The sequence below is a fragment of the Paroedura picta genome, chromosome 17 (genome assembly GCF_049243985.1).
Source record: "Paroedura picta isolate Pp20150507F chromosome 17, Ppicta_v3.0, whole genome shotgun sequence".
Classification (NCBI taxonomy): domain Eukaryota; kingdom Metazoa; phylum Chordata; class Lepidosauria; order Squamata; family Gekkonidae; genus Paroedura; species Paroedura picta.
Genome location: NC_135385.1, coordinates 17,817,803 through 17,831,793, shown reverse-complemented (window position 1 = coordinate 17,831,793; position 13,991 = coordinate 17,817,803). Strand labels below are relative to the sequence as shown.

The 13,991-nt window shown below is 49.2% G+C and overlaps 1 protein-coding gene across 2 annotated transcripts; it reads left to right on the top strand.

Moving 5' to 3' along the window:
* Window positions 1-3,248: 3,248 nt before the first annotated feature.
* On the top strand, window positions 3,249-10,572 carry LOC143827328 (transmembrane protein 238-like). Of its 2 annotated transcripts, none has more exons than XM_077316800.1 (2): window positions 3,249-4,041; window positions 10,006-10,572. In XM_077316800.1, the coding sequence occupies exon 1, from the start codon at window positions 3,600-3,602 to the stop codon at window positions 4,026-4,028; it is 429 nt and encodes a 142-aa protein (XP_077172915.1). In that variant the 5' UTR covers window positions 3,249-3,599; the 3' UTR covers window positions 4,029-4,041; window positions 10,006-10,572. The 2 variants fall into 2 exon arrangements, with proteins under 2 accessions (XP_077172915.1, XP_077172914.1); XM_077316799.1 differs by having other exon boundaries at window positions 3,249-4,045.
* The last annotated feature ends 3,419 nt before the right edge of the window (window positions 10,573-13,991 follow it).

Genomic DNA, 13,991 nt, shown 5'->3' with positions numbered 1-13,991 from the left:
CTCTCTGATCGCTATGGTAATGTTTAAACGTCCCTTCAAAATAAGATACAGACACGCCACAACAGTGAACATAAGGAACATTTTATTTTCATGGAAATTTTAACTCCTGACAATGACAAATCAATGGGAACCCTGAGCTTGTTTCTCTGCAACAAGATAGTCCCATCTGGGAGTGATGGGAGACAATGACACCCGAAGTGTGTTGTAAAGAGCCGGGGGGGGGGGGGGGGGGCGGAAGAAGGCGTCCTTCACGGCCCACCTCCAATTAGTTGACGGACCACATGTGGTCCGCAGCCTACAGGTTGGGGATCGCTACTGTAGTATACTAGCTAGGAATATGATCTGATAAGTCCTCTGAGTCTCATTTTGGCCAAGTCTGTGTCTCAACCTTCTCAAACCACACAATGACCCTGCAGCTGTAATATACGGATTTCACCATGCTCTTCCTAAGGGTGTTCTAAGAATTACTAAGAAAATATAATGCTTTTAATACATGCCCCCCACACTCACAAGCATCGGAGTCCTGATATTTCTGGGCGGGATTGCCCACCAGTTTGGTGTAGTGGTTAGGAGTGCGGGCTTCTAATCTGGCATGCCGGATTCGATTCTGCGCTCCCCCACATGCAGCCAGCTGGGTGACCTTGGGCTCGCCACGGCACTGATAAAACTGTTCTGACCGAGCAGGAATATCAGGGCTCTCTCAGCCTCACCCACCCCACAGGGTGTCTGTTGTGGGGAGAGGAAAGGGAAGGCGACTGTATGCCGCTTTGAGCCTCCTTCGGGTAGAGAAAAGCAGCAGGACTCTCAGCCCTACATCCCTGTTTTGAAATTCTCAACTTTGGTTCTTGACACTCCTTGTACATTAAGCAGCCCTTGCCTGCTCCTTATGTGAATTTCTCCGACTCAGTCCAAAAACAAATGATTTCAATTCCCTTTTGTTGATAATTTCTTTAAGCTACGGTAACCGATAGGAAACCAAGCGCTGCTTACATTTGTATCAGTACCCCAAATTAGCAAGAGGACTTCAACCACATCCTTAAGTAGAAAACCACAGCTAGTTGATCTTGGTTCCCATTTCTCACGTGTGTGGTTCTTTCGATTGCTGACACAGCAAATGTTCTAATTTTGAAGGAATTTGTGACGGTGTGTTCAATAATACGCATCCTGGATCTATCAGTTTGACGTATGGATATAGGAGCAAGGCTGGCCCGTTCTAAATGCCTGGAGAGAAAGATGACAACAAGGATTTTCTTCTCAGTTTTGAGGAGCTAATGTAAAGAAGAGGGGGGGGGGGAAACACAGATACATAAATAAAGACCATGAGAATGATGCTGTTTCCATGGATACAAGGAAAGCTTATGAGTAAAAAAAGGTGTGTGAGAAACATGTTTATGGAGATACCTGTGGGCCATCAGAAAACACGTACATCAAAATGTTAAAATTAAGGTATCTCCTCAGGCAGTCCTGAAGAGCTCCTTGGAGGAAGACTGGAATAAAAATGTATATACAAGTGTATATTCAGGGAGAAGGAACGTGCATGCAGAAAGAAGTCACCTTACTTCTGACAAGTGCTTTGTAGATAAAATGAAATCAAAAGTGTAAATTTTACACGGAGTGTCAAAAAAAGGTTTTTCTGAGATACTCCTAGGCATTGAAATAATTAATTCTCAACATGGCCAATTCTGTGGATATTTAAAGCTGGAGACTGGAGCCATGAAGAGACAAGATAGATCTTTCTATAAACCTGATAAAGGCACAGGTTGCAGGAGAAACTGAAACATACCATATTTAACAAACCTCAAAATAATAAAAGCCTGTCAGAAAAGCGGAGGGTTATTTTTGCCTTTGGCGCTTCTGTTCAACACCTGTCACCCCAGAAAACTGGCAAGGGTCTCTAGGATTCACTAAACCACCCGGGCCGGTTACAGGCTCTCAGCTGAGCAATCACAGGATTGTGGTGAGGATACAATGGAAAGGCGAATGACGAACACTGCTTCGGTTAGCCTCTGTGGACTAAGGTGGGGTATGAATAAAGTAAATACAGAAGAAACATAGGTGATGATAAATAAAATGGAGGTTGGCTAGCGGGTGGGGAGAAAGGATGCCACGGTGGAGGGGTTGCCTGGAGAGGTGCCTCTTTCCCCCCACCCCTCTCCATCCCCCTATTAAGGGCACATAGAGTGACACCTATTTCCACTGTTGGGTGCCCTTCTCCCCCCCCCCCCCCCGGGCTGGTTGCTCCCACCACAAGTGTCCTCTGCTGCTCCCTCCCCCCCCCCAACGAATCCTTAAACTGGCCCTGTAAATCCTTAAGCCCCTCCTGGGAAAGGGTATCCAGGCTGGCCGGTGCAAGAGTGGTATAGCGGTTCAGAGTGGTGGTCTCCAATCTGGAGAGGTGCGTCTGATTCCCCGTCCTTAGAGCTGGGGGACTCACAGCCAGTTCTCTCTGAGCTCTCTCAGCCCCACCTGCCTCCCACGGCGTCGGTGGTAGACCAGGAAAGTAATCTCAGGGCTCTCTCAGCCTCCCCTCCCTCACAGGGTGTCTGTTGTGGAGAGAGGAAAGGGAAGGCGACTGTCAGCCGCTTTGAGCCTCCTTCAGGTAGAGAAAAGCGGCATATAAGAACCAACTCTTCTTCTTCTTCAGCAATATCAGGGCTCTCTCAGCCTCCCCCACCTCACAGGGTGTCTGTTGTGGGGAGAGGAAAGGGAAGGCGACTGTAAGCCCCTTTGAGACTCCTTCAGGTAGAGAAAAGTGGCATATAAGAACCAACTCTTCTTCTTCTTCAGTAATATCAGGGCTCTCTCAGCCTCCCCCACCTCACAGGGTGTCTGTTGTGGGGAGAGGAAAGGGAAGGGGATTGTAAGCCCCTTTGAGACTCCTTCAGGGAGAGAAAAGCAGCATATAAGAACCAACTCTTCTTCTTCTTCAGTAATATCAGGGCTCTCTCAGCCTCCCCCACCTCACAGGGTGTCTGTTGTGGGGAGAGGAAAGGGAAGGGGATTGTAAGCCGCTTTGAGCCTCCTTCGGGTAGAGAAAAGTGGCATATAAGAACCAACTCTTCTTCCTCAGTAATATCAGGGCTCTCTCAGCCTCCCCTCCCTCACAGGGTGTCTGTTGTGGGGAGAGGAAAGGGAAGGTGAATGTAAGCCGCTTTGAGCCTCCTTCGGGTAGAGAAAAGCGGCATATAAGAACCAACTTCTTAATCTCAGGGCTCTCTCAGCCTCCCCTCCCTCACAGGGTGTCTGTTGTGGGGAGACGAAAGGGAAGGCGAACTTTGAGCCTCCTTCAGCTAGAGCAAAGCGGCATCTAAGAACCAACTCTTCCTCTCCCGAGGTGCCCTAGAGCCGCTGCGCGACCCTCGGGCCCGTCCCAAGCGGGGGCCCACCCCACCTCACTCCCTCTCCAGCCCTTGCGCCGCCTGCGCCAGCGGGGGTGGCCCCGCGTCTTCGACGCCAGGGCGCTCCAGGGCAGGGCATTGCAGGGCGCGGGCGTCGGCAGGCGGCTCGTGCCGTGCGGGGCTGTGGGCGCGCGGGGTGTCGGCGCGTGGCGGCCGTGCGGAGGCGTCGCGGGCCCAACAGTCCGGCCGTCGGGGGGCGGCATGGCGTGTGCGGAGGCTTCCCCTGGCGTCGAGGCGTGCCGGAGCGCGCCGGTGCGGGGCGCGCGGCTGGTGCGGTGCGCGGCGTCGCTGTGGCTGGCGCTGGCCTTCGACGCGGCGGGCTTGGCGCTGCTGCTGAGCGGCGTCTTCGCCGACGTGGCGTTCGGCGACCTGCTGGTGTACGCGGGCGGCCTGGGGCTCGTCCTCAGCCTCCTCTGGTGGGTCTTCTGGTACGCCGGCAACCTCGAGGTGCCGCCCGCCGAGCTGCAGGACGACGTCGGCCTCCGCCGCGCCCCGACGCGCCCCAAGCCCGGCCTCGGCGGCAGCGTCCGCTCCCTCGGCCGCCGCCTCTCCGGCGCCTTCGCCCGCCCGCGCGCCGCCCCGCGCCCCGCGCCCGCCCCAACGCTCGACCTCGAGCTCCAGCCCGTCTGAGCCACCCACGCAGGCAGGTACGTCGGGGGGCGTGCGCGCACAACAGCCCTGCGAGGTGGGACAGGGGGACTCCAATTCCCAGGAGCCCCTGCCAGCTTTGAGGATTGGAGCCCCATTCGAAGGCAGCCCCGGGGTAGCCCACCTGTGGTCCTCCAGTGGACTACAATTCCCAGGAGCCCCTGCCAGCGTTAGCTTTGAGGATTGGCGTCCCATTCGAAGGCAGCCCAGGGGTAGCCCACCTGTGGTCCTCCAGTGGACTACAATTCCCAGCAGCCCCTGCCAGCGTTAGCTTTGAGGATTGGAGCCCCATTCGAAGGCAGCCCAGGGGTAGCCCACCTGTGGTCCTCCAGTGGACTCCAATTCCCAGGAGCGCCTGCCAGCGGCATGTAAGAACCAACTCTTCTTCCTCGGTAATGTCAGGGCGTTTGCTGGCAGGGGCTCACGGGGATTGTAGTCCATTGGGCATCTGGAGGGCCGCAGGTGGACTAGCCCTGGGCTAAGGGACGACGCAGAGCCTCCTGCCCCTGGGTCTAGCATGGCTTCTCCCTCCTGTCCAGCCAGAGATCCTGCCAGGTAAGTTGGGCAGAGAGAGAGGACAAGTCAAATGGACCCAGTGACCTGTGCAGGTACAGGTACAAACAGATAGGTACGGATACGTTCCTGTCCGTTTGTACCTGATTCAAACTACATTGGCTGGAGAAAGCAGAATAATGTGAGGAAGGGTATCGGGGACATCACAACCGTGCAAGCAAACTCTTTCTGCTACCTGAATTTGACGATACCTGCCACAGGTCATGCTCAAAGGAAAGATGCTCAACCTTGCCGAAAGTCATGCCTTCCTTGCCTGAAAAGGTTCCAAAGAGTGGAAGTACGAAGGCAGAAATACAATAGAGGGATTCCCCAAAATCTCGGTGAGCGGGTGCTACAAGGAACTGAATTTAAAATTTGCCGTTCCAGGTCCTTGGATCTCTGAGATGGTTTTAAATGTGTAGTTTTCCTCCTTGCCTGAGCCGTGATACATCGATGCCTATGATTTTGATCTTAGAGAAAATTAAATTATACCAGTGTAATGAGTCACTTAGCATGTCAATTAATGGACTTCCTGGAGAGGTTGAAAAATGAATTTCTAGCCAGTGCTTGAGCTTCGTAGACTGAGAAGGAGCCTCTTTGAGTTTATTTATTATATTTATATTTGAGTTTATTTATTTATATTTATATTTATTATATTTATAGCCTGCCACTCCCGTTCCTGACAGCTCTTGGTGGGATTTGATGTGTGTGCATATATGCAATAGGAATTTCCTATCACAAAGGAGGCGTAACAGAGATCGTAGCCTCTGAGAGTGCACAGAGTGCATTCTGGCTCAGAGTCCTGTGCTTCTGTGGGTTACGTTGACAGCAAGTTTTATAGATCAATGGGGCTTTCTTCTACAATTTCCTGTCTGTGTGAGGCTGATTTGAGGTTAGGTCCATGGGCCGCCGTGGACCCCAAACGGCCTTTTTTTGGGGTTCAAGCCCAGATTTGAGCTCTGATTCTCTTCCTCTTCTCAGAACTAACGTTGGCTGGAATCACATCTTTCTCTAACTACGCAGAGTTAGCCATCCAGCTAGTAAATTTGCAAGGGCAACGTTTAGGGTGGGGATCGTGTATAATCACCAGATCTTATGGTGGCACTTTGCACTTTGACAACATTGACCGCCGATCATAGTGCTTGGCGGAGTCCTTTAGTTATATACAAACTAAACTACTGTTGTCTAAAGATAAGTAGATTTTAAAGTACACTTGGAACTTGAATCTCTGTTTCATGTGGATGTAGTTTCCTTCAAGCCCTATTCGAAGTGAAACAAGAAGCGCTGGGTTTTCAAGTCTGGCGTCTCATCTCAAAAGGAGAACAGGTGGTTTTCTCAATGTCTACCAGGATGATAGGAACACCAGTGAAATTCTTCACTGGTCTTCCACTGTTACTGCCTGAGGAAGTGATTCTAAGAGTGGTTAAAAAGAACTGAAGTTTCGGTGAGGTGAAACGGTCAAGGTAGACGTTGAATAAGAAATTGCCTGAGAAGTATTTTTTTTTCTCATTTATTCCTTTCCTTTATCAACATTAAGCTCCTTTGACCCAGAGGCCTTGAGTCATACAATAAAATCACAGTACCCCAGGAACTGTGTATCGCAATAAAAACATGCAATCTAAGTTTTATAAAATTAAGGCATAGGATCCTAATAGTTTACATTAAAATCCATTTTTTCTAAAAAGTATAATGAACTCAGTATAGAATTACAAAATACAAGGCTAGATTCAAATGGGTAGCCGTGTTGGTCTGAAGTAGCACAATAAAATGAGAGCACCTTTAAGACCAGCAAAGATTTATTCTGGGTGTGAGCTTTCGAGTGCAAGCACTCGAAAGCTCATCCCTTGAATAAATCTTTGTTGGTCTTAAAGGTGCTACTGGACTCTGATTTCAAAATACAAGGCTGTTTGCCTGATATTAATCCCACAGTTTGTCCAGAGAGAGAGAGAGAAAAGGGTGCAATGTATACATATCAATTCTTAAATAGTTTCAATAAAATCAGAGTCCAGTCGCACCTTTCAGACCAACAGATTTATTCAGGGTGTGAGCTTTCGAGTGCAAGCACTCTTCCTCAGACTATGCTACTTCAGACTAACAGGGCTTCCCATCTGAATCTAATTAGAGTGCTGCAAAGGTGTAACAGATAAGCATTTGGCTCCAGATTGCGTAGCTGCAGAACTAGTGTCAGACCACAAAAAGGAACTACCTAAATGGGGCAGATCCAAAGTTCTTGCAATGAGAAATATTAGAATAACAGAATAATTAATGGTCTCGGTCTTTGCTGGCCTGCTGAGCCGCACACTGGTTACGGGTTGATTACACCCTCGGCCGGGAAGCCAAGACCAAATTGTGAGGCAAGCTCAGAGTCCACAGGGTCTAACGCCGAGGGTGTCAATTCACCAAGGAGGATGGGGCAGGGAGTGGCGTGGAGAGAGATGAGACAGGGTTAGTTATCAAAGAGAGTTCCAAAGGCTTACCAAGGTTGAGTAGCTGGGGAGCAGAATTGGCTACTCACTGATTTCACTCAGGCATTTTAGTATGTTCCCCCAGAAGAGGTAAAAGACCCTCATAGGAGTTTTGATACTGAAGAAAGTAACTTCAGCCAGATTCCAGTGAGTGTCAAGCGGATTTCTTTCTTAGTGCTGTTCCTACAACACAAAATGGTGATTCCAGCCTTTCAACAAAGATAAAGAGTTTGTTGTCTGCTTATCGTATTTGACTTACGTTCTGTAGTGTAATTCACTTTTGAGCTTCGTTGAGTAAGGCAGACAGCAAATAAGGTCTGTCATGTTTCAACCACAGGCAGAGAAATGAATATTTACACAGCCAAAAGAAAACAGCACAAAGAAACTTTACAAAACATTTTATTTTCAAATATTTACAGTTCATTAAATATTTACAGTTTGTAAATTGAAACTATTTACAGCTGATAAAAACTATATACAATATTTACAAAACCGTGCCCAGAGGGGACGGAGGCCCCTCTGTAGCCGTCGCCGAAGCCCCCCCAGCACCCCTGTGTCGCTTGCGGGCCGGCTGCAGAGGGCTCCGGGCATCTCATCTCCTCTTCCATCTCATCTCCTCTTCCTCTTTGTCCTCCTCTTCCTCCTCCTCCTCTTCCTCTTCTTCTTCCTCCTCTTTGGTTTGGACCTGCAGTCAAAAGAGAGGCACACAAATCAGCCAGGGCTAACGCTCATGGCTTCGGAGCAAGGCATTCTGGGAAGGGGACTTCTCTGCAGGAAAAGGGGGCATCTTTGGGGCTCCAGCCAGGCCTCTCCGAAGGTGGGGGGGCAGGAGGTCAATTACCTGCAGGAAGAAATGGGGGGTTAGTGAATGTTTCTTCTCTTCCTCCCCCTGGAGGCATCTGTGTGATGTGAGCCATTCAAACAAAGGCCATAAGTCATGATAGGAATGGCACTTCCACGTTCAGGAGCAGTCTACCTGGGAGTACTGGGAGGGGCTGGGGGACATAAACCAGGCAAGGGACACCTTGGGAGATCTCTGAGAAGGACAACTGGGCCTTAGATGGCAGAGGACAGTTCCCCTGGGGAAAACAGCTGTAGAGTCAGGGGGAATCCGGAGGTCCCTTCCCTTTGAAACCCCTCCCGCCATGGTCTCCAGCCCCCAACGCTCTGAGTCCTTCCCAGCCCACCAATTGGGCACCTGGGCTTTGGACCGATTGTGCTGCCTTTGACGGCCCTTCCTTCCCTGGGAGGAGGGCCTGAGGGCAAGATGCTAAGGAGGAAGGACAGGCACGGCTGCCCCTTCCCTGCCCTGCCCTGCCTGCCCAGCCCCTTCCTGGCACCCGGCTGGTCTCTTTTCGAACCAGGTAGCTGAGCCCGATGGGCCTTCTGGGTCCAATCCAGCAGGGTCCCTCATGTACTTCTGGAAGGGCTGGATAAATAACTCCTTGCCGCCACTGACAGGAGGGGTGCCTGAGGGCTGGGCTTGAGCGTACCTCAAACATATTATCTCCAGACGACTCAGTGGATTTGCCTCCCTCAGGGCGGGAGGATTCCCAGCTGGAAACTATTTACAGCTGATAAAAAACTATATACAATATAGGGTCCTTCTCATGTACTTTAGGAAGGGTTAGATAAATACCAGGTCTTGTATTCAAGATTTCTGGGACACAGTGAGAAGAAGGTCTATGTCCATGCTTGGCCCCTGTGGCCTCTTCTTGCATGCCCAGGGACATGCTGATCGCCAATTTGGGGTTGGGCGTCGAATTTCCTCCTGGGCAGACGGGCCAGGGATTCTGGTTGGGGGTGGGCACCATCTGGGCATGGAATTGGGGTTCCTGTGGGTGGGCAGGCAGTTGTGAGTTTCCTGTATTCTACAGGGGGTTGGACTAGATGACCCTGGAGGTCCCGTCCAGTTCTATGATTCTATGAGTGGAGGGGGTTTAATAGGAACATTCATTCAAAACTTCCCCTTCTTTCATTTTATGCTCAGTGGATCCCGTCTTCCCTTTCTGGTCTCTGGGAGATTTCAGCAGGAATACTGACACAGGGGGGAACATTTCTTTCCACAGTCCCTGTCACACTGCACAGCACAATAACATTGACCCTTTCGGCAGGCCACTGTCCCCTTCCTTGCCCTTTCCCCATTTGCCTCTTCGTTGCCTTTTGTCCACAGTTTCTGCCTCGCCCTCTGCAATATCGTCTCCTTTTCCTTATCAATATTTGCTACCTTCTGGTTGATTGCAATTCCCCGTGCTCAATATGGTTTAGTCTGCATTCATAGGACTCCAAAGCCCAAGAGTTTCCAAAATGGGGCGCTGTTTAAAAAAACGAGGATTGAAATGAGTTTTTGCAAGAAGACATACAGTTCAGTTTTTGTTGAAGACTCCCAGATTTGTCATAATTTTGGAATTCAATGCCATGACTCAAATACAACGTTAGTGCCCCAGTCTATAGGCATATTCTGTCTCCCTGCCTCCTTCGGATGGTTAGGAGAGAGGAGAAAGGTTTTTAAAACCTTTTTTCTACTCCAAATGGGCATTTCATCCACTCTGTTTTGAACTGCTAGGAGCCAATTGGCTGGCCGCTGGACAGACAGGTAAGCCGGTTGGAGGAGGAGGCACTCAGGGGCGGGACAGCTGCCCTGAGTGGGTGTTAAGCGCTGAGTGGCACTTAAGCCATGAGACATGCTCCTCCTCCAAGGCCTTACCAGAAATATTAAGTGAAACAGATATATGCTGTAAGAGCCAAACAATATCAGAATCAGTGGAAGTCAATAAGAAAATGCATACTGAAACTATGAAGTGAGGTGCCACAAAGACTATTTAGGTTATGTCTTGTTGGCTCCATTAAGCTGCTATTTAGACAGGAGATAGTTTTCAAAAGGAATTGTACTACAAGCAGTTTAATTGTTTTATTGGCATTGTGTTTTTTTCCCCCTCCAGGATTTGTTGAAGGCTGCGACTGCGTTTTATGGTGGAAATCAAATAGGAACATCAACCCGACCACTGGGAGAATGAATTACTCTTTTTCACTGAAGAAATCCAGCTGTCTCCCGGAAATTTGCACTGTATGGTAGAACCACGTTTCTGCCAAATAAATCCCTCCGTTACACAGTGAAGGAGCTGTAAATCCTGCCTCTCAAGGGATGGAAATGGATTTTTAGCCAGGTATTTAAAAATGACGTTTGGACAGCTAGATTTACAATTTTTCAAAAAAAACATCAACAGTGGTTCAGAAAGAGTCTTGGCACCTCTGCCCGAAAAACATGGGTGTTGATCTTGCAATCAGCTATATATGCAAGTAATTAAATAAAATATGTAGAAGTATTTACAGAATGATGATCTTAGGCAAGAATAATCTTGCAACCAAGGCATGGATGCCCTTAAATATCGGGAACAACAGGCATGTTTTTACGCCGTGGAGCTTTATAAATTATTTTGCTCGTTTAATATGATTTTTCTTTTTTGCATTTTTATATTGTAAAATATGTTTCACTAAACTCCAAATCTTTCAGATGCTCAGTTTTTCTTTGTCTTTTTTAAAGTTTGGAATTAGAATGGGTGGAGATTAGGCTCTTTGTGGCTAACTTGCTTGTTTTTTTTCCGTGGGAAAGCCAAAGAAATACAAACCATGACTGACTTCAAACTTTCTCAACAGAAATTCTAGGCGGAACATGGGCACTCCCCCCCCCCCCAGGGTCTCCCACCTCTTTCAGCCCATCCACCAACTCAGTATTAAGTGGAGTATGGCCAGGCCTCTGATAGATTATTACACCATTTGAGAAATGAATTGTCAGCGGATAAGGGCAGTCTGCTGACTGCCGCCCCTTGAATCTTCCCCCAGCTTGTATGTGGGAAATCTTCGAGCCTCAGTATAGGCTAACGGCCAGTCTTGAGTTGTTCTTTGCCCACTTTGTGCCGTGGCCAGTTCATGTTGCCTCTGCCGTTCGCTTTCAGCTCTCTGCTTTTCTGCTTCGGCTGCTTGGATCTGGGCCAGTTGTCTCTGCTTTGCGGCTTGCATTTCTTGAGCGTGCAGCTTCAGCTTTTCCAACTCTGTCTCCTGAAGCCAAACCTCATGCAGCTGGTTTGAGGGCCCTGGTGTTTTATCCCCTCCAGACTGGATGCAGCTTTGCCTTCATCCCATCCATGTTCCTCTTCTTAAAATCTGTCTTTTGCTTCTGGCACTGCTCGTAAAGTGCTGCTTTGGACAGCTGAAGAATTCTCAGTGGTTCTCCGGACTCTGTCTGCACTAATTTTCCCTAATCTATCCTATCTCAATCCTAACTAAAGCTCTGCTTGAATTAGCATTCTGCTGTATTTGTGACCCAAATGGAAAAAAAAATCTTCGACTGATAAAAAACCCTTACTGGTGTGTCTGTTACCTGTAATCCTGGTTCGAATGCGAACCGCTGTCACCATGTGGTGAATGGCGGAAAATGCAATCCACTGATTCTCACCCTTAATCTTTCACACTGTCCCTTTGTCCTGCTATCTTGTTGCTGCCACCAGTAAGAACCTCTTTTTTAACCAGGAGGAATCTTGCTCCCTCCTGGAAAATATAAGCAGTTATTTCCCCCCCACCCTTTAGCCTAGTACTCCACCTGCCTGTGTGATTTTGTACATGGGCAGAGTAACAGTGCCACCACTGCCTCAGGAATAGAAAACAGAAAGCCTGTTCTAACCCGGAACCTTGCTCCTAAAACCTTTCTTCCCCTCCCCGTTCTCAGTCCAAGAAGATTAATTATTTTTTTCCTCTTACTCCAAGACAGAGCTAACTTTTCCTCAGGGAGCCTGGCTTCCAACTACCAGCCTCCTCCCCGAGAGATTCAAAAACCATATATCGTGACTGCGGAACAGAGCCTGTTTCAGAAAGGACCCCAAAGGTCCAACATAAGCAACAACAAACTAAAGACGGGAGGGAGGGATCCACCACAACCACTTCATCTATCCCCATGCCCTCTTCGCTCCATGTTTGCTTTTGTTTTGGTTCTTCCTGTCCTTATTGCTGCTTCCATCTCCCCTGCGACAACCGGGAGTCTATTTCTGAGCCCCAGCAGCTCTGAGTGACATCTTGCTCCATGCCTTTGGGCTTGCACTGTAGCAGTAAGGGGAAGCTACATAAGGAAATTAACCTCCCCCCTTGGGACCAGTTTCTTCATTCATTCATGCGAATGAATATAAATCTAAATAATAAATTCCTATGCGGGTTTGCACAGATCTTGTCAATAAAATCCTCTGATTTCATGCAGGATTTTAATTCTCCCCTCCAGGCCCCTAAACTTCTCTTCTAAAAGCATTATAACTGTACACTTAATTACTTATCATATTAATATTCCGCCGTCTCCGTGCGGCTCAGGTCAGCTTACATATAACACAGGAAACAAGAAGGTAAGTACATTCAGAGTAATATCACATGAACAACAGTAGTAACAGCGGTTGCGTAATAATTCATAACTGATATAACATAGCTTGCAAACTTAAATGGACTCCGGGGAATGGGAGAGGACAGGAAGGCCTGGAGGATCATTGTCCAGGGGGTCGCAATGGGTCGGACACGACTTCGCACCTAACAACAACAACATAGCTAACAAAGCAACATTAGCATATTAACTATAACCCTGAGTTGGTCAGCTCAGGAAGGGGGAGGTTCTGGGGGGGCCAGTAGATGGTTGTTGGTTCAGTCAACCTCAACTAAATGCCTGGCAGAAGGGCTTCATTTTGCAGGCCCTGTGGAGCTGAGCTTGCTCCGGCAGGGCCCTGATCTCTTCTGGGAGCTCATTCCACCAGGTGGGGACCAGGACAGAGAAAGCTCTGGCCCTAGTTGAGGTCAGATGAGCTTCTTTGGGGACAGGGATCACCAGTCTATTGGAAGTGGCAGAGCGTAGAGCTCTTTGGGGGTAATAGACTGTGAGGCGGTCCCTCTGCTACACCGGGCCCAGACCACATATGGCCTTAAAGTTGATTACCAAAACCTTAATTCAGGATTCAACTGGTAGCCAGTGCAGTTGCTGGAGAGCAGGCCGGATGTGGGATCTCCACGATGTTCATGTGAGGACTCTGGCTGCTGCATTCTGGACCTGTCGTAGTTTCCAGATCAAGGATAAGGGTAAGCCTGCGTAGACCAAGTTGCAGAGATCCAGTCTAGAGGTGACCATCGCATGGATCACTGTGGCTTGATGTTCCGTGGCCAAGTAGGACGCTAGTAGTTCGGCTTGGTGCAGGTGATAGAACACCAGCTGCACAATTCTTGCTATCTATGCCTCCATGGAGAGGGAGGCATCCAGGGTCATGCCCAGGTTCCTGTGGGAGTGAGCTAGTGACAGTTGTTCCCCCGGTCAGAATGAGCAGTCGCACTTCCTCGGTTAAACCTTTTTGACCCAGCCACAGGACTTCCGTCTTCAAAGGACCGAATTTCAGACGACTCTGCTTGAGCCATCCCATCACTGCTTCCAGACATCTGGCTAAAGATTCTGGGGGGAATCAGGGCAGCCATCCATCAGGAGGAAGAGCTGGGTGTCATCTGCGTACTGACAGCAACCCGGCCTGAATCTCTGTCCCAGTTGGGCAAAAGGGCACATGAAGATGTTAAAGATAGGAGAGGGGACCGCTTCCTGTGGGACCCCGCGTGTGAGCTGGTAATGGCTTGATTGCCTCTCTCCAATTGCTACCCTCTGTCCACAACCCCAGAGGAAGATCAGCCATTGGAGGGCTGTCCCCCGTATCCCGGCGCCGGCAAGATGGTGAGCTAGGACCTCATAGTCGACTGTGTCAAACACTATTGTGAGGTCTAATAGCCCAAGCAGCACTGACCCACCTGAGCCCAGCTGGCAATGGAGGGCTTCTGTCAGGGCAACCAGCACGTGCTGTTTCTACCCCAGGGCCAGGCTGGAAGCCTGACTGGCATGGGTTTAGGACTGAATGACAAATGT

Coding starts and splice junctions, on each gene's coding strand:
- LOC143827328 (XM_077316800.1), top strand. CDS start 3,600: ATGGCGTGTGCGGAGGCTTCCCCTGGCGTCGAGGCGTGCCGGAGCGCG.